We start from the raw sequence: 23,461 nt of genomic DNA, 5'->3' as shown, positions 1-23,461 counted from the left end.
AAAATGCCACACAGCACTTTAAAAGTTTACAACTTTAAAATTTATTGAATGCCAGCCTTCTTTTTTTTGGGCAATCCTCTGTGGCGGAGTGGCTGGTTGGCCAGTGGCCCCCCTCTGCATTCTTGGGCGTCTGGGTGTCGAGGTTATGGAACTTGGGGAGGAGAGCGGTTGGTTACACAGGGCTGTAGTGGCAGTCTGTGCTCCAGCTGCCTTTGCTGCAGCTCAACCATACACTGGAGCATACTGGTTTGGTCCTCCGGCAGCCTCAGCATTGAATCCTGCCTCCTCTCATCACGCTGCCTCCACATTTGAGCTTCAGCCCTGTCTTCAGCCTGCCACTTACTCTCTTCAGCCCGCCACCTCTCCTCCCGGTCATTTTGTGCTTTCCTGCACTCTGACATTATTTGCCTCCATGCATTCGTCTGTGCTCTGTCAGTGTGGGAGGACAGCATGAGCTCGGAGAACATTTCATCTCGAGTGCATTTTTTTTTCTTTCTAAGCTTCACTAGCCTCTGGGAAGGAGAAGATCCTGTGATCATTGAAACACATGCAGCTGGTGGAGAAAAAAAAAGGGACAGCGCTATTTAAAAAGACACATTTTATAAAACAGTGGCTACACTCTTTCAGGGTAAACCTTGCTGTTAACATTACATACATAGCACATATGCTTTCGTTACAAGGTCGCATTTTGCATCCCCCCACCGCGTGGCTACCCCCTCAACCCTCCCCCCTCCCTGTGGCTAACAGCGGGGAACATTTCTGTTTAGCCACAGGCAAACAGCCCAGCAGGAATGGGCTCCTCTGAGTGTCCCCTGAAGAAAAGCACTCTATTTCAACCAGGTGACCATGAATGATATCTCACTCTCCTGAGGATAACACAGAGAGATAAAGAACGGATGTTGTTTGAACGCCAGCAAACATACACTGCAATGCTTTGTTGTACAATGATTCCCGAGTACTTGTTACTGGCCTGGAGTGGTAAAGTGTCCTACCATGAAGGACGCAATAAGGCTGCCCTCCCCAGAAACCTTTTGCAAAGGCTTTGGGAGTACATCCAGGAGAGCCCCGAATGCCAGGGCAAAGTAATCCTTTCACATGCTTGCTTTTAAACCATGTATAGTATTTTAAAAGGTACACTCACCGGAGGTCCCTTCTCCGCCTGCCGGGTCCAGGAAGCAGCCTTGGGTGGGTTTGGGGGGTACTAGGTCCAGTGTGAGAAACAGTTCCTGGCTGTCGGGAAAACCGGTTTCTCCGCTTGCTTGCTGTGAGCTGTCTACAACCTCATCATCATCTTCTTCGTCCCCAAAACCTGCTTCCGTATTGCCTCCATCTCCATTGAAGGAGTCAAACAACACGGCTGGGGTAGTGGTAGCTGAACCCCCTAAAATGGCATGCAGCTCATCATAGAAGTGGCATGTTTGGGGCTCTGACCCGGAGCGGCCGTTCGCCTCTCTGGTTTTCTGGTAGGCTTGCCTCAGCTCCTTCAGTTTCACGTGGCACTGCTTCGGGTCCCCGTTATGGCCTCTGTCCTTCATGCCCTGGGAGATTTTGACAAAGGTTTTGGCATTTTGAAAACTGGAACGGAGTTCTGATAGCACAGATTCCTCTCCCCATACAGCGATCAGATCCCGTAGCTCCCGTTCAGTCCATGCTGGAGCTCTTTTGCGCTTCTGGGACTCCATCATGGTCACCTCTGCTGATGAGCTCTGCATGGTCACCTGCAGCTTGCCACACTGGCCAAACAGGAAATGAGATTCAAAAGTTCGCGGTTCTTTTCCTGTCTACCTGGCCAGTACATCTGAGTCGAGAGTGCTGTCCAGAGCGGTCACAATGGAGCACTCTGGGATAGCTCCCGGAGGCCAATACCGTTGAATTGTGTCCACAGAACCCCAAATTCGAGCCGGCAAGGCCGGTTTAAGAGCTAATCCACTTGTCAGCGGTGGAGTAAGGAAATCGATTTTAAGAGCCCTTTAAGTCGAAATAAAGGGCTTCATCGTGTGGACGGGTGCAGGTTTACATCGATTTAATGCTGCTAAATTTGACCTAAAGTCCTAGTGTAGACCAGGGCTTAGTCATGACGGTCCCGAGATATTAGAGATACAAGGTGGGTGAGGTAATCTCTTTTACTGGAATAACTTCTGTTGGTGGGAGAGCTTGAAAGTTTGTCTCTCTCACCAACAGAAGTTGGTCCAGTAAAAGAGATTACCTAACCCACCTTGTCTAACTGTATTAACAACATATACATACAGTATATATGTAAATGCGGGTACATGCATACTCTGTGTATACATAGTTTATCACTGTTTTTAAGAGAGAACCCCCTATTCTGGAATAGCCTTCCATTTCCTCAGTTTATCCTCTAGCCAAAATGTCCTGGAAGTTCTATATGGTAGCCACCAGTGTACTCTCTGAGGAGGACTAGACAGAGAACGCCTTTCAGTGCCTTTCCTAATCAGATGGAATTTTATTTGTGAAGCAAACTCAGTGGAATTTTCAGCAGCACAAGATGCTTCCTCTTGCTAAAGCCTGAACATACTTACTGATTCCTCAGCACTCCCAGGCATTGCTGGCCCCAACAGCATAAGATTGTTAATCAAATGTGGATTGCCTCCTACATTTGTAGAGGGTTTCTATTTCTACATAAAACTAGAACATATACTTGTAAAAGAGATTTGTAAAATTTCCTTGCTACACAGTCAGCACAAAAAAATAGGTCAGAAAATGTTTAAATGAAAAATGTGTTACTGTCTATTTTATGTCCTTAGTAAAATAAATGTGCATCTTAGACAAATCTAGAAAATGTAACAAATACTCCCTGTTCTCTTTATTTAATACAGGGTGGATTGCAATGTTGGGAGCTATTTGGCTACTAGTGTTAGCTGACATCCATGATTTTGAGATGATACTAAACAGAGTGGAATGGGCAACACTTCTTTTCTTTGCAGCACTGTTTGTTCTAATGGAGGTAAGAAGAATTAAGACAAAAATGCACTTATTCCCCTTTATTTTTAACCTGTGATTTCTATAATACGGACAGTTAGAATTGCAAGAAGCACTTGAATAGCGGGGGCAAGCATTATCCTGAATAGAGACCTCATACAAGAAGGGCGTGAAAGTTCTGTAATATTTCTCTTAATAGTTTAGTCATAATAATAGAGAACAGAATTATGGAATGGGGAGAACTGCTCTGGAGTGAAGTCTTACTTTCATTGTAACCTGGATGTTGTCCTCTTCCCCTTCTCTAATTTCCAATAAAGAGAGGTTTAGTTTCAAACTTGGCATGTGAACAAACAATTATTTTTTAACCAAGTTTGAAGTTATTTAGAGAAGCCATAGAAAAAACAGGAGTTAATCGTAGTTCAAAAATACCTCACTTTTCCCCATATCCTGGCTACAAAATGGCTCGTCTGAGAGGATTCAATTGTGGTTTGTTTGAAAGCTGTTTGTGCGATCTAGCACATGAGACCAAATTTCAAATACTGAAAATCATGGTTAAAACCCTGAGTGCAAGTGATGCTTGAATAGTTTAATACATTGTTGTACATTCAATTTCTGAATGGCTGGTTGATTCAATCCTATTTGAATCCCATTTGATTCACAATTTCAGAATGTGATGTGAAATTTTTGTTTTGGTTTGGCACAAATGTTTGGAGAAGGGGTGATCTTCGTATGAATACCCGCATTCACATGCAAACAAGGTGATTTGTACATGCACAAGAATGCTTGTTATTCACTAGTCGTCATTCTGTTTTAAAAGTTTCAATCATCCAATCATGGTGCAGAAATAAGGCCATGATATGACTTAGATGAACAGTAATACACCGTGAATAGTCAAAATGAGCAGTTTATAAACAACTCATAATTTGAAATTTGTTTGCTTAGTCAAATAACTATAAATAGCAAATAGATGTGTATATCTCAATTTATTTATGAACAATTCATCAACAGAAAAATGGGCTAAATTTGCAGCTGATATTTGTCATGAATAATTCAGCTAGTTTTGTTTAATACACCAAATAAGGAGTTCAGAACCTAGAAAACTCCTGAAAGATTATTGGAGGCTCTGATCATCGGAAAGGTTGCAATCAGCTTTATGGAGTTCACCACACCACTCGTTCATCTATTGTGACCTAGTGGTCCCATTCACATACACGCTCACACATGCAGTTTCCAATGCTATCTATTCTGAAATGTGTCAGGCAGATTTGGGAATCCCTACTGAAGTCACCTTGGTTTTATGGTGCTAGTATTTTATGTAAGTCACATTCTCTGAGTTACTGTTTTAGCTTGAGTTTAGATGTTTTTATTTGAGTACAGTGTGGCTATAATGTAATGTAGTAAACCATGTTGAAAGCAGTTTTACTATTTACTGAAATCTTGATTCCTATTGATATAATTGGAAGAATGGTTAACTAAACAATATTTCTTCAGGCTCTCTGGAGCCATACTATCATTAACTCATGAGACAAACTGGGACAGATGAAATGCTCATTGGAAAAGTGGCATCCACATTTAAACTCTTCCCGTTACAAAAATTGGGGAGACAGCTCTGTTGCTGTTACCTAAATGCTGAGACGTTTATTTTTGAAATGGGTACAGCGTATTATTGGAGTGTAGGAGTGTAGGCTTGCATAGCTGCCCCTCACTGTCAATCTCTGAGGGCGGCCACGCCTCTTCACTGTCACACACCTGGAATGGCAGTCTGTATTAGGGGAAATTAGCTGTCTCTAGGACTCAAACCCTCAGACAGGGTAGAGCAGTGAACAGTTCAGGGGCCTAGGTCCTCGGGCAGGGCAGAGCACCAAGTACAGTGTAGGGGGCTCCAGCAAAGGGTGAGCACCCCAGCAAGTGCCATCCCAAAGGAGGGGTACCAGGGGGGGATGCAGGCCCACCCAACTCCACTGCATCCCAGCCTAGGGCCCTAACAGCGGCAGAGTGGTCTGCCACTGGGTCAGTGTGGATCCTGACCACAACATGCTGACCTAATCTCTAGCAGCGCTGCTGCCAGACTGGGGTCGGCTGCCCCTGGGACACTTCCTATACTCCCCCTCAGGTGTACCTTCCAAGGGTCGTCTGCCGTCTCCCCAGGGTACACTGTGAGTGGCAGTCCCAGCAACTCCTCAGCATCTAGTGTGTCTGGCCATATGGGTAACTCGGGGCCTTCCTCGGGACAGCAGAAGTCTTCAGTGGGCTCCTGCATCTGCAGTGGGGAGAACGTGTGTCGTGTTTAGATGCTGCTTGTAATTATTAGAACTGGGAGCACTGGCTGTTGGGAGTCGGAAAGCACAGGAGACAGGAAGGAGTGGGAAGTTGAGGAGGCTGAGTGAGAGCTACAGAGGGTGCAGCAGCAGCTTGGTAGGGAGGTTTCCACTTTAAAAATAAAGTCCTGTTGAAGTTTGTTAGTACCTTGCCTGGTTGTTACAACATTTTGGCGATGAGGATGGATCTTCTGCCTCTGAACCCACCTGCATCCTTTCTGCAAAGCCCAGGTGAGCCTCCAATTGCTTTTGCTGCCTGGATCCATATGTTTGAGACTTATCTGCTTGCAGTCAGTGCTACAGAGATTTCTGAAATAAGAAAGTGTGCTCTGCTAATCCACTGCCTAGGAGCAGAAGGGCAGTGTATATTTTACACTTTTCCCCTTGCAGATGATAAATATGAGACTGCACTCACTGCATTAAAGAACTTTTTTGTGCCAAAAGTGAACGTAGTAGTTAATCGCTACAGATTTCACCAGCGTGAGCAGAAAACAGGGGAGACTATAATGCAGTATATTGCTTCTCTGAGGAGTCTGATTGTAACTTGTGACTTTGGGAATATGGCAGATGAGATGATTAAAGACCAGCTTATTGAGAAAACAACTATGCTTCGTGTAAGACAATGCTTACTTCTTGAATTACAACTTACACTAGAAAAAGCAATAACCATTGCTACTTAGATTGAGTCAGCTACAGCTGAAGGCAAAATAATGAGCATGGATAAGGAGGCACAGTCCAGCTGTGACTCCTTTGCAGAAAAGTTTACTATCACTGCAGACAAACGATTCCAAGAGAAAAATTAATGAAAAACCACCGAATCAACAAATTCAAAATACACTAAAAGCTTGCTTTCGCCGTGGATCCCCACAACACCTTGCAAGCTACACAGGATGCCTGGCAAAAGTAATTCAGTGCAATCATTACAAAAAGATTGGGCATTTTGCTAAAGTATGTCACAGCAGCCAGTTCAATCAACAGGTGTATGCAGTTACAATACCAGATGTTACTGTTGTGAGCGTGGACAAAATCACTACTGCACATATTCCAGAACAAATAAAGTGCACTGTAAACATTTCTGCCATACCCTCAGGCAAATAACACTCTATTCAGCTAATGTTGGACACTGGCTCAGCAGTATCTATACTACCTGATTCCATCTATTTGCATTACTTTAAAGATGTGCCTCTTACTGAACCCAAACTTAACTTGGTGTGCTTTTTGAAAAACCATATTCCAGTACATGGCTGCCTGCCAGCAATAGTTACTTTTGGTGATTGCTGTGTAACTGCAGAATTCTACATTGTCCACAAAGGCACTCCTATCCTTGGCAGAGATTTATTGGCTGCTTTAAATCTCAGGGTAGTTAATGGACGAATTGATCTTCCTCAGCAAAGCACTCTTACGGTACACACACCAGTTTCAGCTGGGACCCAACACTAGGTTGAGGAGAAACTCGGCTGTGCTTATGGGTTTCTACATAAAGTTAAAATGCGGAATAATGTGATGCCTGTATGACAGAAGTTACAGCACTTACCATTTTCAGTCAGGGAAGCTGTTTCAGAGGAACTTAGAAAACTTGTTCAAAAGGACATTATTGAGGAGATTGACTCCTCGGAATGGGTTTCACTTATAGTAATGATGCAGAAGAAGGGTGGAGGCATTCGCCTTTGTGTGGACTTAAGGGAGCCAAATAAAGCTATTGTGATTGACAGCCATCTTATTCCTCACACAGAAGAAGTATTTGCAGAACTCCATGGAGCAAAGATGTTTTCTACTCTTGATTTGCAGAGCGCATATTATCTGCTTATGTTGCATGTAGATAGCAGAGACCTCACAGCACTTATTACATGAGGGATTCCATTTTAAACGTATTCCATACCGTCTCGCATTTGCTCCAAGTGCTTTCCAAAAAATGATGTAATTGATTCTGAAGAATCACCAGTGCTATCTGGATGATATTATCATGTTTGGAAATACTTCTGAGGAGCATGACAGTAACCTGCAGTCTGTACTAAACTGCATCAGCAAAGCAGGCCTCAAGCTCAATATTTTGCTAAATTTATGCAAATTTAGAAACACTGAACTCTCCTTTCTGGGGCATACAATTTTGCAGGCTGGACTAAAACCTGATTCAGATCATATTCTGGCAATTTCAAATGTTCCTCCTCCAACAGATTTGCAAACCTTACGTTCCTTCTTGGGTCTTACCTCCTGGTATGCAAAATTCATTCCCAATTATGTTTCTGTCATTGAACCGTTATGAGAATTACTACGGAGAAGTTCAACCTTAGTGTAGACAACAGATGCACAAGCTAGTTTTGAAACAGTGAAAGACTTGATTGTACATGGTCCAGTACTTGCACTATTTAGTCCTGCATTGCCCACAGTTGTAACTACTGATGCTTCTGATTATGGACTTGGGGCTGTCCTCACACAACTTCATGAGGACAACACAGAGAGGACTGTTGCATTTGCTTCAAGGACACTAAGTAATGCTGAGAGAAAATATTCTACAGTCGAAAAAGAAGCACTTGCTTGTGTCTAGGCTACTGAAAAATGGAGAACTTACCTGTGGGGCCGTGCGTTCAAGTTGTGCACAGACCACAGCCCTTTGACGATGTTGCTCACCACGAAAGGCCTGGGAAGAGCAGGATATCGTATTGCTAGATGGTCTGCAAGACTACTTTCTTTCAGTTATGAACTGGAATGTAAGCCTGGAAACCAAAATGTGGTCGCTGATTGCCTTTCTCGCCTGCCTTTGCCTTCACCACGTGGTCCACTGGAGGATGAGGATGTAGTGGTTGTGCTTATTACAAGCACTCTTACTGCAGTTACAAGAGAACAATTTCAAGCTGCTTGTTCAGCATGTCCAATTCAACAAAAACTATGGGAATTTCTGACAAAGAGATGGCCCAGTAACCATAAAAATCTTGACCCAGTTTTGCTCCCTTATTTTAGAGTTTGGGATGAACTTTCTTTGCTTGATGGCTGTGTGGTACAAGGTACATGCTGGCTACTTGTGCCAGAAGAATTACAGTCAAAACTCATACACCTGGCACACGATACTCATCAAGGAATTGTCAGAACCAAACAATGACTACATGATCTGTATTGGTGGCCAGGGATGGACTCTCAAACTGAAGCACTCATAAAATCCGGTGTCACTTGCCAAATGCATGATAAGACAGCAGTGACATGTACCCCTCCATTACAGCCTGTTCCTCTTCCTGAATCTGCATGGGAAAAAGTGGCGATTGACATTGTAGGACCCTTTGATACTGCTCCAAGTGACTGCCGTTATGCCATCACTTTAATAGACTATTTCAGTAAATGGCCTGAGGTAGTGTTTACATCGCAAATCTCTTCTGCTACAGTAATTAAGTTCCTCTCTTCAGTTTTTAGCAGGGAAGGTAACCCCAAAGAACTGGTTTCAGATAATGGTAGTCAATTTGCTTCCCTGGAGTTTGAAACTTTTCTAGCAGAGAGGGACATTTTACACAGAAGGTCATCGCTATATTACCCTCAAGCCAATGGGGAAATCGAACGGTTTAACAGAAGTTTGAAAGAGAGTTTTCAAACAGCTAAACTGGAAGAGTGATTGTGGATAACCTTCACTACTGATTTTTTGCAAGCATACCGGGCTACACAACATGCCACAATGCAAAGATCACCCACAGAGTTACTTCATGGGAAACAGATGAATACTAGACCGAACATTGCTGGATTGTTACAGGCATGACTTGATGCCCCAACCGAGGATGATATGAGAAAAACAGTTGAACAGAACCAAGCAAAGTATAAAACTTTCACAGACAAGCGGCAGGGTGCTAGGGAACCAAAGTTTGAGTGTGCTTCCTTCGTTAGAATACGAAAACCTGGAATTTTACGAAAAGGGGACCATAAATTCACAGCTCCTCTTAAAATCATAGAGAAGAAGGGACCTTACACCTATCCACTTTCTGGTGGGTGGGTATGGAATGCTTCTTATCTTGCACCTGCCTATGAACCAAGAGGAGATTATGCCAACACCCAGTCTGCACTGGATGACTTCACTGTAGTATCAACACAACAAGACATTGCACTGGAACTGGGGCTTCAGAAATGGCCTGTCAGACCCAGACGACCACCTGTCTGGACTAGAGACTATGTTATGTAGTATCTACAGTGTTTTCAGTGTAATATTTCTGCCAACAGTATACTGTGTCTTGTTTCATATTTGCTCCTGTGGTTAGAACAATAATGTTTATTTTAATTGGGAGAGTTTCTTAAGAGAGGTGGGAATGTGGTGTTTAGATGCTGCTTGTAATGATTAGAACTGGGAGCACTGGCTGTTGGGAGTCTGAAAGGACAGGAAACAGGAAGTGGGGGGAGTTGAGGAGGCTGAATGAGAGCTACCGAGGGTGCAGCAGCAGCTTGGTAAAGAGGTTTCCACTTTAAAAATAAAGTCCTGTTGAAATTTGTTAGTACCTTGCCTGGTTGTTATGACAACGTGTCAGTCTTCTTTGGCAGCTGCCTCCCAACTGTGCTACAGGGCCCGCCTTTTATACTTTCTGTTCTTGTCCTGCCCCTCTGCTTTCGGTGTGGAGAGTGTGGCCTTCCTGGTTCTGCCAACCGGGGGGTGGCTGGCTGCCTCTCACCATCAATCTCTGCAGGCGGCCATGCCTCTTAGCTACGTGGAAGAAAAGCTCAAATGTCATTAATGTTGTTGCTACTCTGTACATTTTATTAAAAATATGAAACTTTTAATAGGACACTCAAGTAGAAACCAAATTTAGATATGTTTAAAAAAATAATACAAATGTTTAATGGTTTTGAATTTTCCGGTAAAAGAGACTTTGGTTTAGATTAAACATTCCCTTCTGGTGTTTGTGTAGTGTATGGAGGAATTTAACTGAAAGATGTAGTCATCTGTTTTCTGGGTACTGCAACGTTAAATGCAGAAGCGATTCTTCCCTCTTCCAGGGTCAGGAGTGAGGTAGCTGCCATTTTGTTTTTCATTTCAAATGCAGAACATTATATAGGAATCCCTGTGCATCCTCTCCCTCCCCCTCTTTCCCCTCGGTATTTATTCTCTTTTTCTAAAGTAAAAGTAACCTAGACTAAAAGAACAATTTTCCCCTTTGTACATGTGTAATTAATGTACAGCATAGTATTGCTCTAGATATTCTAACTCATCTTTAACACAAGGGACTTACTAGGTAGGACACGACCATTATCCTCAATTCTTTTTCAAGAGTGCCATAATATCTTGACCTTCTACCACGGATGACACCAGAGAGAGACCTAAAAACTGAAAGACGGTTCCCCTGCAATTGCTGTGTCATTCTTCCTAGTACCACACGAAAACATGGACATTAGGTTTGAGCCTAACTTCCTCTTTGGAATTTGAATGTTCAACCTCCTGGCCCAGAAGGAGACTCTGCTACCAGATGAACCGCACTAATCTCTCTGGCTCGGCTGTGTTACAGCAGGTGGAGCACTTTTTTGTAGCCTTCTGCTCTGACAGCAACTGTGCTGGACTCCCTCTTGCTCCTACTCAAAGCTACGGTGAATATTCTCCATGCTGATTCCATAGGGGAGCGGAGAGAGTACAATAAAAGGTTAGCGCTACTCAGGCCGAGGGTTCTGTTTACTTTGAGAGACTTGGTTGTTCTCTCAGGGTCATCTCAATGGTATGTGTCCTGTGCCTCTCATATCGCTGGCCTGTGATGCCTGCTCTCTTTCCCCTGTGACCTTCATGGACTCTTTTTGTTTAATAACCCACCTGAGCAGTTGGTCCTTGACGGAAGAAGGCAGCTGGAATTTGAGGGTGTAGTAGAAAATGTGTCTGAAGAAGCTTCAAACGACTGTTCCATTTGTTGCTTAGTTTAGCACAGGGAAACAATGATAAGAGGCTAGGCTCTTTGGAGCTGCCAGCAATTTGCAGAAGCTATGAAAACGTAGGAAGTTTGTATCTGTAACAGACAGGCCATCAGCATTAGGTAACAAGATTTGTATTAATAGACCTGTTGAGCCTTGAGATGGGATCCTCAAAAGTGCACCCCAATCCCATTCTGACATATGGGACACGCTGGAGAAAGAGGTGACAAGTCAGGGGTCTACTTCATTATGCTGACTGCCCACAGTGACATAAGTTAGAGCAGCCCCATGACTGTTCTAAATCATGCTGGAACCAGGCCAGTGCAGAATCAGGGACCTATAACTGTCTCTTCAATGCCCTCCCTCCTCTTCTATGCTGAGCAGAGCTAAGCGGTGACAACTGAGCTTAGGGTCTGGGAAAAGAGGAAGGGTTTGGGGAAAGTTGAAGATAGGAATTGGCCCCTAATAAAAAAAAAATGGAAACTAAACATTCAGTGTGATGACCTGTGTACATCCCTAACCAAGATCTAGGCAGTAGAGAATGAAGTTTAGAACACTGATTTTCTTTGTTTTGAGTTATTAGTATTCTCACTTGGTGGGGTCCAAATTTCTCCTCCTCTGCCATAGAATATGTGGTTCAATAGTCTGGTCCGGACTGATGGAGTAAATAAAGAACAAGGGTTTTTTAAAATTTTTTGCTTTAACATTTACATTCAGATCTGGGGTATAACATAGCCACTTTGTGCTATGCTGCCCTCAGAATCTTGATCCAGAACTGATGGACCCTTGGAGGATAACTATAATGCAAGAGAGATGGGATTCCTCTGCTGCCATAGAACCACTGTAGAAGTTCCCACGCCACCCTCTCTACACCAATATAGTGGTATGGGCAGGGCATCCCTGGGCTGCATCTGTGATAAATGAAAGGGGGTGGGGAGTAGCTCCCTTTTATGGACACCCAGCTAGCCAGTTAGCTATAAATCCCTCTTGGTGGTAGTTCTCTACTTGCTTTACCTGTAAAGGGTTAAAAAGTCTCCCTGCATAGGTAAAAGGAAGGGACTGGGCACCTGACCAAAAGGGCCAATGGGAAGGCTAGAAATTATTAAAACTGGGGGAAAAAACCTTCCCCTTTGTCTGTCTGTGTTGTTCTCTGGAGAGAGGGGGACAGAGCAGCAATACTGTAAAAAACTTTGGGCCAAGTATGAAAAATCATCAAATCATACCTAGAAACTACTCATTTAAAACCCCAGATATGTAAGTAGAGCAGCGAGTGTCTAGGAAGATGCGATCAGGTTTATCTCTGTTTATTTCTTTATGGCTTGTGGACTCCTCTGTTCTAACTCCAAATGCTTTTGTTTTGCTTGTAACCTTTAAGCTGGACATCAAGAGAGCTATTTTGATGCTTAATCCATGTAATTGTGTTTTTTTTAAATCTAGCAAAAAGACAAAGTTCCAAATGTGTATTCTTTCTTTTTGTTTTTGATAAAATTTACCTTTTCTTAAGAACAGGATTGAATTTTTGTGTCCTAGGTTTGTGCATATGTTGTTTAATTAGCTGGTGGCAACAGCTGTTTTCCTTTGTTTGTTTGTCAGCTCTTCCCCAGAGGGGCTGGTGAAAGGGCTTGAGGGTACCCCACAGGAAGGAATTCCCAAGTGCGCCTTCCTGGGTTCTCAAAGTGGTTTTTGCACTTGGGTGGTGGCAGCATCTACCCATCCAAGGTCAGAAAAAAGCTGTAAGTTTGGGAGTTTAATACAAGCCTGGAGTGACCAGTATTAATTTTTAGAATCCTTGTGGGCCCCCAGCTTCTGCACTTGAAGTGCTAGAGTGGGGAATTAGCCTTGGCAGCATCAATACTTGGATGTGGTTTCATCCCTTGAAACTGTTAGCAGCCTGTGTAAATTAGAGCAGCCCTACACGCAACAGCCCTTGGACTGGAAAAATGCAAAGGTGAACTTCATGTAACTTTGCATCTCCATATACTACCTCCCTGACTTGCACTGGGTGTTTCTTGGCAGTAGCTGAGAATGTGACCATTAATTGGTTTTTGTTTTTTGGGTTCTGAGTCAAGCTATTTTACAGAAATTCTTTCTTTTTCATTTTTCTTTTTTTCCCCTCCCCCTCTGCCCTTTTCTTTCTTTGCTGGGAATAAGCCACAAACTTCAGCCCCTTACCTGAACTGTCCAAAGTTTGAAATAATTGCTCTAGGTTATTGGTTCATATCAAGGGTTTCTTTAGGTCTAAAATAATTTGCACTCAAGTACTCAAACAAAATGCATCCACTCCAGAAGAAGGGAAACTTTAAACCTCAGAGTGGTGCTGTTTATGGAGATGAGATGTCGGTGCCTTTAGAGAATCTGGTTGACATTTCAAATGCATCAAAATTCCACAAATCATGTGGCTCTGTTGACATTTCTATTGTTCTCAGTAGCTTGCCAAGTTGTAATGTGTATCTTACATAGGGTGAATATTGACATTTTTTTGAGAGAGAGAAAATAACTGTGTTGGATTTGTTTTAATTCACTCTAAAATATTTTTTTCAGCTGCATATTTGCTCACATACTATTGGTTGATCTAAATTTATCTCTTTTAGGCTTTGGCTCATCTTCATTTAATAGATTATATAGGAGAACAGACAGCTTTGTTAATAAAGGTACATTTCAATGTTTATAGTTATTTCACTCCCAAGATAGAGAAATGTTTGTATTGCTTTACTAAATATACTATCTAATCATTGCATATTGAAGGATATGTGAAGGGTTGTGTTCCTGCAAGGGTGCATTTCACCCTTCAGTGTGAATGGTCTTCAATATCCATTGTGTATACCTCTCCAAAGCCAGAATATATGATCTTATCTGAATAGTAAGTCTTTTCTGTAGTTTTAATTAACTAATAAATGGCGGGGGGGGGGGAGGAGCATATAATGTACAAACAGAGGGAAAAAAGCTGTGTAATTATAGCTGCACAGGACATTTCTTGTATGAAACATAAGCATGATGGTTAGAAAAGTCACTTGCTGCATGCCTCCTTTCCCACATTTCTGTTGAATCAGTAGAATTAGTGTGTGAATAAATCCTTCAGTTATTTGTTTTTAAAAATTTATTTTATATTCATATCACCTTTTAAAAAATGAGTGTGTTGATGTTCTAGTGAAGAATTATGCCATTAGTAGCACATAGAAATATCAAGGCTATTACTAGAGCTGAAAAAAAAATGTCGGTTGTAACTTCATTTTTCTTAATACCAGGTGGTTCCCGAGGATCAACGCCTAGCAGTTGCTATCATTTTAGTACTCTGGGTCTCTGCTCTGGCATCTTCCCTAATTGACAACATTCCATTCACAGCTACAATGGTATGTCTCTCTTCGTTAGATGTGTTTCTTCTTTCCATTATGTGCAGTGAGTCCAACTATTTGATAACAAGCTTTCTTTGTGAGACCTCAACTGTGTTACAATTGCCCCTACCTCTTAGAGGCAGTGAATATCATTACTGGGCTTATTCATCCCATTTAGGCATCTCAGTGGCAATTTGTACATACAAATATCAGATTTGCAAATGCCATTATGATGATGAAGTACGAAATTAGGTGCACCATTGTACTTGCATTTTTGCCCTGGCCCTGGGCTTCTGGCCTTTTAAGCATCTGGCTCTCAAATCTTATTATTTTTGCATTAAATCCATAGTGGCACTTCATAGTAATTCATAATGACAATGAATAGTCCTTGGGCCAAGGAAAGAGTGAGAACTACTCTATAAAAACTGGTGCTTAGGGCACTAACCTAGAATTTGGAAGACCCAAGATCAAGTCCCTGCTCCAATGCCTATTTAATTATTTATATAAAAAAGGAACAGCTTCAACAGGAGAGAATCAGAGAGGCCCAATCCACTGGAAGAGGCAGTCTGCATTTGCAACCTTTAGCCCAGTAATAAGGGCATTCTCCTGCAGTGTGGAAAACTGAAGTTCAAATCCCCTCTCTGTATCAGGCAGAGAGGGGAATTGAACTTGGGTCTCCCACATGCCAGTTGAATGCTCTAATCATTGGAGCTAATCTAGTTTGGTCTAAATAGGGACAAAGAACAGGAGCCACACAAGAACAAAACAAAAATTGGATTAAGTGAATCTATGGAATTTTTCCATTGCTTAACTAATATGATTGATTCCAAATACAAAGGTCGGTGGTTGAGCTGAAATAAGAAGAGGAAGCTGAAATGTGGCTGACGGATTGTAATCCTAAAGCTCTTTTGTTCACTTGAAGCATTTAAAATTGAAGATCCAGATTTCTGCCCCAAATCTACATTTAAAAAGAGATGATGTCACAGTTCATTTTAACAAAATGATGGAAAATTCAGGAAGCAAGATCACAAAAGATCGGACAGTTGAATTCAGCATTTTGTCAATGTCTTAGAACCATACGATTCTGTCCATCCAGCTCAGCAATAAAGTGTGTTTTCAACACATTCTAATAAGTTTGGTCTAAACTTTGTAATAGGTATGTGTTGTAAGAAAAAGAGCAACCACAAGAAAACTCCACAATAATTTGGTTCAGTGGTTTTCAAACTAGAGTACATGAGCTCTCAACAAGGGGCTACATAAGAAAAATTCTGTAATGGCATATTTTATTTAATGAAACTTGGCAATCTAATCATAGGTGTATTATGACCCTATCTCATATGGCAGTACACATTAGACTACATTATTTGGAAAGGGTTATGCAGCCTAAAATTTTTGAAAACCACTGTATCTGTATCTATATGTATCTAAGGGCAGATACAAAAGAGTAGGGCCTACTAGTTCAGAGAGTGGTTACTCAATTATTGTATCTCTTGTGTTTTATGTACAGAACTGTAAGCTTTTCATGCTGGACAATGTCTGGCTGTTTATGCTTGCAGAACGTATATGGTGAATCGCATAGTATTGATTTGTTTCATTCCACAAAAATATTCTTGATTTTTTCAATGCTCCTGTTCTCCTTAGTGTGTGTGTGTGTTGGATATACCCACAACAACCCTGCTTAAATGCTTTATTTTTTTCATTTTAAATGCTCGCTGTCTTAGCATTGTTAATTCAATAGCCAGGGAGTTTCCCCCTAAAAATGTTAGATGATATAATGGGGGTAAAAATCATGTTCCTTATTTTAATTGATTTGTTTTGTAAGCTGCATATGTTGAGCCATCTATTTATATATTTTTTTCTTTTATTACCAGGGACTAAAAAGGTAGCCATAATAAATCATAGTTTTCATTGACTTTTAATACTATTTTCTCAATATACTGTATTAAATAATTTCTATTAACTATATTGCTGGCAAGGTGACTGAAACTTGACAATTCATTGTTAGAAACCAGACTGATTTTGACCTGGCACCTTTTAATCTCTAAAACTGACAGGAGCTCTTCATTTTCAGTGCTGTATTTTTCACAGGTACTAATGTCCTCAATGCCACTTTTATTTTTGGATCTCCCTTTGTCGTCTTCTATACCAGAGTGTTCTGTACAATCTTCAGTATTCCAGTCCACTGGTAAGACTAGACCCTAGCAATCTGCAGAGACAGACTGTCCTTAAAGAGACATCGACAGTTTTGAGAACTGCAGATACGTTTTTCCATGAATACACATTCTGAACAGTGTGTGCACTTTTCATTCCAAACAAACACTTTTCTAGTGTGTAATTCTTAGAAAAATATGTACCAAGAATGAACATGATATAAAATTAAAGTCTAAAAAAACCCAACCCCTTGAATAAAGAACATACCATTATCAAGTATGTGCAGGCCAGCTTGTGGGTAGCCTTTTGCGTGTGCACAGGAGAGATGTGACATGGTACCTTCCACCCTCCCTTCTGCCCCTATGTAGGCATTGGGCACAGACCTGTGGGGTAGCTGAAGCCACTCTTCCTAGATAGTACTGGCAGTGTTTCTAGCTTCCCAGTGGGAAGAGAGAGAGGGACTCTATCACTACCTATCAGAACTGAGCCAGCTGAGAGAGGAATGCCCATCACTCCCTTTCAAAGGGTGATTGATCTGCTGTTGCTGCAGCAGCATGAATTACCTTGAGTAGAAAAAATAATTCTGTCTGAGTGAGCTGCTGCACAGTTCTTCCTCACTGCCTCCCCTACCACATTCTCCATGGCTTAACAGCCACCATGTAATGCATTTTCTATATTTGTGCTTCAAGGAGGGCTTTCCCCGTCACCCTAGCTTTTCCTTCTGCTTGATCTTACAGTCTAATCAACATCCTACGTGTGTGACTGGTTTTTGTCATAAAAATGAATTATGTACCAATCATCATTATGTTTTTCACTGTGAGATCAAATTGAAGATTGTGTCTGTTAAGGACAGATAAAGCTCCTGCTTAAAAAAATATCTTTGGTAATTAGGCAACTTGATAAGGAAATTGTATGAAAAAATGTTATCAAATTTTTAAAATATGCCCTGTTTTGAGTATGCCCACTTTGTGATATTTTTGTTTGCAAATGATGTAAAACAAAGGATGATCAAGGAAATGGAGGGCCTGTTTTACTCAAGGAGACTAAGAGAGATTGGTTTGTTTAGCCTAGCAAAACAAAGGCTTAGTGGGGGCATGATAGCTTTCTATAAATACATCAGGGGGGTAAACGCCAGGAACTGTGAAAAGCTATTTAAGTTAAAGGACAATGTTGGCACAAGAAGAAATGGGAATGAACTGGCCATGAACAAATTCAGGGTAGAAATTAGAAGGTTTCTAACCATCAATGGAATGTGGTTCTGGAACATCCCCCTAATGGGAATAGTGGAGATGAACAACCTAACTAGTTGTAAAATGGAGCTTTGATAAGTTTGTGAATAGGGATTATATGATAGAGTTGCCTGCAATAGCATGGGACTGGACTCAGTGACCTGGGAGATCCCTTTCAATCCTTTGTTTGAGTCACATACCAAAATCAATAATTTGCTGAGTGCCCTCCATTCCAATTGCAGCAAGGGGATTTGAAGCAACCCCAAAACCTGTTGAGTCAGGTTCAGTTCTGAGGCTAGAAGGTACCAGTGTCATCATTTAGTCGGACCTTCTGTCTAACACAGGCCATACAACTTCCCCCAAAATAAGTCCTAGAACATATCTTTTAGAAAAACATCCCATCTTGAATTAAAAAGGTGTCAGTGCTGGAGACCACAACAACTTGTGACAAATTGTTCCAAAGGTGAATTACTCTCACCGTTAAAAATCTATGCCTTATTTCCAGTCTGAATTTGTCTAGCTTCAACTTGCAGCCATGGGTTATACCATTCCCTGCTAGATTGAAGAGCCCATTATCAAATATTTGTTCCCTATGTAGGGACTTTTAGATTGTAATCAAGTCACTCCTTAACCTTCCCTTTGTTAAGCTAAATAGATTGAGCACTTTGAGTCTGTCACTATAAGGCATGTTTTCTAATTCTTTATTAATTCCTGTGGCTCTTCTTTTAACCCTCTCTAATTTATCAGCATCCTTCTTGAATTGTGGGCACCAGAACTGGAGCACTGTATTCCAGCAATGGTTGCACTAGTGCCAAATTCAGAGAGTAAAATGACCTTTCTACTTCTATTTGAGATTCCCCTGTTTATGCATCTCAGGATACATTCACTCTTTTGACCACAGCATCACACTGGGAGCTCATGTTCAGCTGATTATCCAACATGTCCCCCAAATCTTCTTCAGAGTCACTGCTTTACAGTCTTCCTTTAGTTTTTGGGGACATCATCCCAGGCTTCTTTTATGGCACAGAGCTGAGAGGAATATGAAGACATACTGCATCTTGTAGAATGATTCATACTTCTTGGATCTGAATTTATTTCCTGAGGCTGATTCCCACTTGTTGGTGTTTCCTACAGGTTTTTTTTTGTTTATTTACACCAATGTAACAACCCCAATGTGTGTTTCATACATTTATAAAATTGACTCCACATAAATTAATACCAATGTAATCATATGTGTTATAAAAGCAGTGAAGAAAATGTTTATCTTCAGATTTTTATATTTGCTTTATTTTTATGTACATGACACATCCCAGGCACTAACCATAACATATAATACAGTATAAATAAATACACTGTTAACTGACACTATTTTAATTAAATGTGTCATTTATATAAAGCTGTTAGATGCCTGGATTCTTCTGTGCACATCAGTTTATATATCTATAGAATGAAGGTTAGTGAGGGGATTGCCTTAATATAACATGTGTTTGAGGGCACTCCTCTTACTTTCAGGTGCAATAATTATTTTCCACAGACATACCGTCTGTCTCAGTATCTGCAGGCAGGCACTTAGCCCTGTAGCGAGAGGGCAAAGAGAAGTTGGTTTTGCTCTGCTGAACCCCATCCTTCACTTTCCCTAAATCATGCCAACAGCACATTAAACTTTCCAGCAAAGCTAGCAAGCTCACTAGAAATTAGTGAAGGAGAGATTTCTCCTCAATAAAAACAAGGAAAGGGGTGAAGGAAAGAAACATTAATCTCCTGATATAAAGTTGTTGCTCTCATATAACTACTGTTGTCTGTACTGTTTGTAGTCCCTCTCGAGGGTAGGAGAAATGAGCATAAGCTTTGGCATATGGTTGACACACAAATAGACACTGGCTTTTGCCTCTGTTGAAGGGCGCTATGTTGCACTAAAAAAATTTCAAAACATTATTGAATTCCAAAGAACATGAAATAAATATGGGAAAGGTAACAGTATTGTGTTTGTTTTAGCTAAATGCATCCTGTTTTGTAATAACCAAACTAGACTTGCTGCAGACCCTTGTAAATATATACAGTTTGGTTCAAAGACTGTTTTATAAGGAATCCTCATCTGAAAAATATATATATTGAAGCCTAGAATGCCACATTTCCTTCCAACCATTTAATATTTTATGTCTCTATTTGCAGCACTGGGTTAATTGAATCTGTAAATGAGATTGAGGTTTTAAGCATTCAGAGTGCGTTCAAAACTGATCCATAGCACATACAATTGTATAGATTAACATGCAAAGGACATTAAATGTTATTTAATGGGAAAAATGGAGAACTACTACTCTTAAATTCAAGTTCATACACTGACTTCTCCTGTGTAAAATATCATTGTTAAAAGAGGAGACATCCAATGATGAAAGGCCTGATCCAAAAGGCCTGGTCCAAAAGCCAATGAAGAAAATGTAAAGAGTCTCGTTGACTTCAGTGGTCTTTGAATCAGGCCCTACGGGCCAAGGCAACAGCAGATGAGCCAGCACTCTTGTCACTGCAGCTTTAATTAATGACTCCAGACCAGAGCCAATTATCAGAGCTGTGCCTAATGGATGTGCTGAGGAGAACTAGGAGGCTACTTAGACCATTAGGCAGATGATATAAAAGGAAGGAAGAGGATGGGAGGGAGGTACTTTTCCCTCCTTGTCTCAGGAGCTGAGGGCTCCCTAGGCCTATAGATATAAGGCCATATAATGTATGAGGGTGGTGGAAAACAATATTGTAAATACACGTGGTGTTTTACTAGAAAAAGGTCTCTGAGCTGTTTGTGGATTTGAGAAGAGGCATGAGAGAGTGAGACCCTGCCACACCCTCCAAGAGTTACTGTTGAAGTGCAAGATGTTTGGTTCCTACATACACTACTCAGTGTCATTAGAATGAGGAAACACTTGGATGGAACTGAAACAATGTGGTTGTGTTTTATCCAACTTTGATTTGGGGGCATTAAGAATTAGTCTTTTCATGAGACTCTGTACTCTGTGTTTGTCAGCCGGGGTAGTTCACGATGTCTGCACAAAACCTGGGGCATTCCTTGGCTCAGTGAAATATTTTGAACTGGAATTCTGGAACTTAAACTGACTATTTCTCTTTCAACTCCAATCCAGTTATTGAAAGTTCAAGTTCAAGATGCAGCATTGCTTGTGGAGAGTTGCTGCTGTTATCAAAGGATATGTGTTAACTACATTAAAATCCTAAACCCAGGAGAAATACTTTTCAGATATGTGGAAGGTTATAGTATGTCAGACCCAAAATTTGACTTATAACAGTTATTGTTTGGTGATGATTATATGTTGAATTCCAAGTTCCTTTAAAAGAAAAAAATATATGTGAGACAGCACTCCATCGCTGAGACAAAAATATCTATTGATAATGCATGACTTTTCAATATTTTCTTCTCTTGCTGCAAAAGCAGCCATCTGAGGGAATTAAGGGTAAACAATCCAATCCTGCTGTCTCTTTTGTTCTCAGAAGGATGTCACTATTGATGTTTTTGACAGAGACTAAGTAGACTCTTAAGAAGAAGAATAAGTCACAGCATTTCTAACTGAAGGAAAAATCAATTTGTCAAATAAGTAGATAACAATAAAATTGGTGGGGTAAAATATACATTCGAATTTCTAACATTTCTAAATATAGTTTATACAAGATTTTAAAATGTGGATGCCCCCTTTTAATTTAAGAAAATTACAAGATTTTTGTTCTTATTTTACATCATTGTGATGTATGTTTGTCTCTAGAAAAGATACAAAGGATCAAGTACTTTCCTGGTGTGACTCCTTGTTTCTAGTAGATTTCAGTGGCCTCAATCAGCAGTGGCAATGGGTCATTAGGAACAAATGGGGCTAAAGCCCATCAATAATGCCTCAACTGTCACACTATAAATATAGGACCAGATTCTCTAGTGGGAGTGTCATAAAGAGTCTGTGATCTGGCCATGAATGCCTAACAGAAAACTATTTTCTGGGTGTTACTGTGCTGGATCTGCATCTGTTCCTCTGCCTCCCCTCCACAGGGGACACTTAAAGGGTCCTTAGCAGGTCAGCTGTCCTCCAGGTCTCAGATCATGGCCAGGAAATTTCTATACTGCTCGGCCCTAATTCAATCAAGCACTGCTAGGGTCTTATGTCTGAATTGTGGCATTGGCTCAGATGGTGAAGAGGGCTCTAGCAGGGAAGGCCTTCCTACTGGGAAGTCCCCGAAAGGCAAGAGGAGAATTCTATGCTTGTAAACACATCAGTGTTATATCTTAGCTCTTGCTGGCATTTTCAATCGTTTAATTAAATGGATTTTGTTGATCCTCAGTTCATGGTTAGTATTACCAGTATATATATGCATGTGTTTTTTGTTTATATTTTTTTCAATAACAGATTCCTGTGCTTCTCAACCTGAGTCAAGATCCTGATGTTAACCTGCCTGTGAAACCACTAATCTTTTCATTGGCCATGGGTGCTTGTCTTGGAGGTAAGGGAATGTAATCATTTCAGCATTACTGTATGTATAAACATTCCACAGAATAGCTCAAGTGTAATAAGGATCTATGATTTTATTATAGAAAGCACACTCAGTTCATATTGACTTTGGAGGGCAATGGATCGGGCCCTTAATGAGTGTCTGCAGCATCAGCATTTCTGATCTGAGTTTGAAGGCCAGATATGCATAACGTAGTCTAAATGCACAGAGAAGCAGTCCAGATGGTGCTTAAAGGGTTCAGATCCTTTGTGAGGAAAAAGAAAAGGATAAATTTAGCATTCAGATTCATAGATGCCATAGTGGCTTATTTAAAAGGACATGCAGTTAATGTATAATATCTGTGATCTAAATATCTGATCCAAAGGCCATTGAAGACATTGGGAGATTTTCCATTGACGTCAGTGGGCTTTGGCTCAAGCTCAGAAGACTACATACAGATCTATTCACTGCCATATTTAGCACTCCTTACTCAGACAAAACACCCATTGATGTCAAGTTGAATTGAAGTCAGTGGGAGTTGTGCTTTAGTAAGAAGAGCTGAATAGAACCTGGTGGTATTTAGCTAAAAATAAAATACCAGTTTGGTGCTAACTTGGGTTCCTTGTGTTGCTGCTGTAATTAATCTGCCTCAACATAAAACAATGTGATAAATTAGGTGGATTTATTTCTCTGCCAAACTTTATTATTAAAGGAATCCCACAAGGATCTGTTGCAGGCCCAGTCGGCATTCTAATTTATAAAGCTGTATAGGATAGCCATCTGGTAGCACTTTAATTCACCTTTATGCTGGTTATTCTTTTTTATATTCAACAAATGCTTCACTGTCATTGGTTATGAATGAGTTACCATTCTTACCAGGATCTTACCAAAGTACTGACTAGTCTGTTTTTAAGTGCAATTAAAATAGCATGTGATTTTAGTAGAATAATAAATCTAATGTTGATTTTGATTGCTGACAGTACCTGAGAATTTAATATTTAATTAATTATTTAATTAAATGTAAGAATTTAATTTAATTAATAGTACTGTTCTATATTTCATCTTATAAACATTTAGATACTTGTTTAGATGCTGCTAAAACTCATGTTGATTTTCCACAACAAAAATTAAACCCAAATTGAGCTTCCTGAGCTAT

The 23,461-nt window shown here is 40.8% G+C and overlaps 1 protein-coding gene across 1 annotated transcript in view; it reads left to right on the top strand.

Annotated features, from left to right (window-relative positions):
• OCA2 (OCA2 melanosomal transmembrane protein) overlaps nt 1-23,461 on the top strand; it is a 307,809-nt gene that overhangs the window by 196,139 nt on the left and 88,209 nt on the right. Inside the window, exons 19-22 of the mRNA XM_084637780.1 lie at nt 2,838-2,965; nt 13,709-13,768; nt 14,363-14,467; nt 22,224-22,317. Coding sequence (XP_084493906.1) covers nt 2,838-2,965; nt 13,709-13,768; nt 14,363-14,467; nt 22,224-22,317 — 387 coding nt within the window. The remainder of the gene's footprint in view (nt 1-2,837; nt 2,966-13,708; nt 13,769-14,362; nt 14,468-22,223; nt 22,318-23,461) is intronic.

The sequence above is a fragment of the Lepidochelys olivacea genome, assembly GCF_965140295.1.
Source record: "Lepidochelys olivacea isolate rLepOli2 genome assembly, chromosome: 1".
Taxonomy (NCBI): Eukaryota; Metazoa; Chordata; order Testudines; family Cheloniidae; genus Lepidochelys; species Lepidochelys olivacea.
Note: the sequence above shows the minus strand (reverse complement) of the source record. Positions and strands in the feature narration are given on the sequence as shown.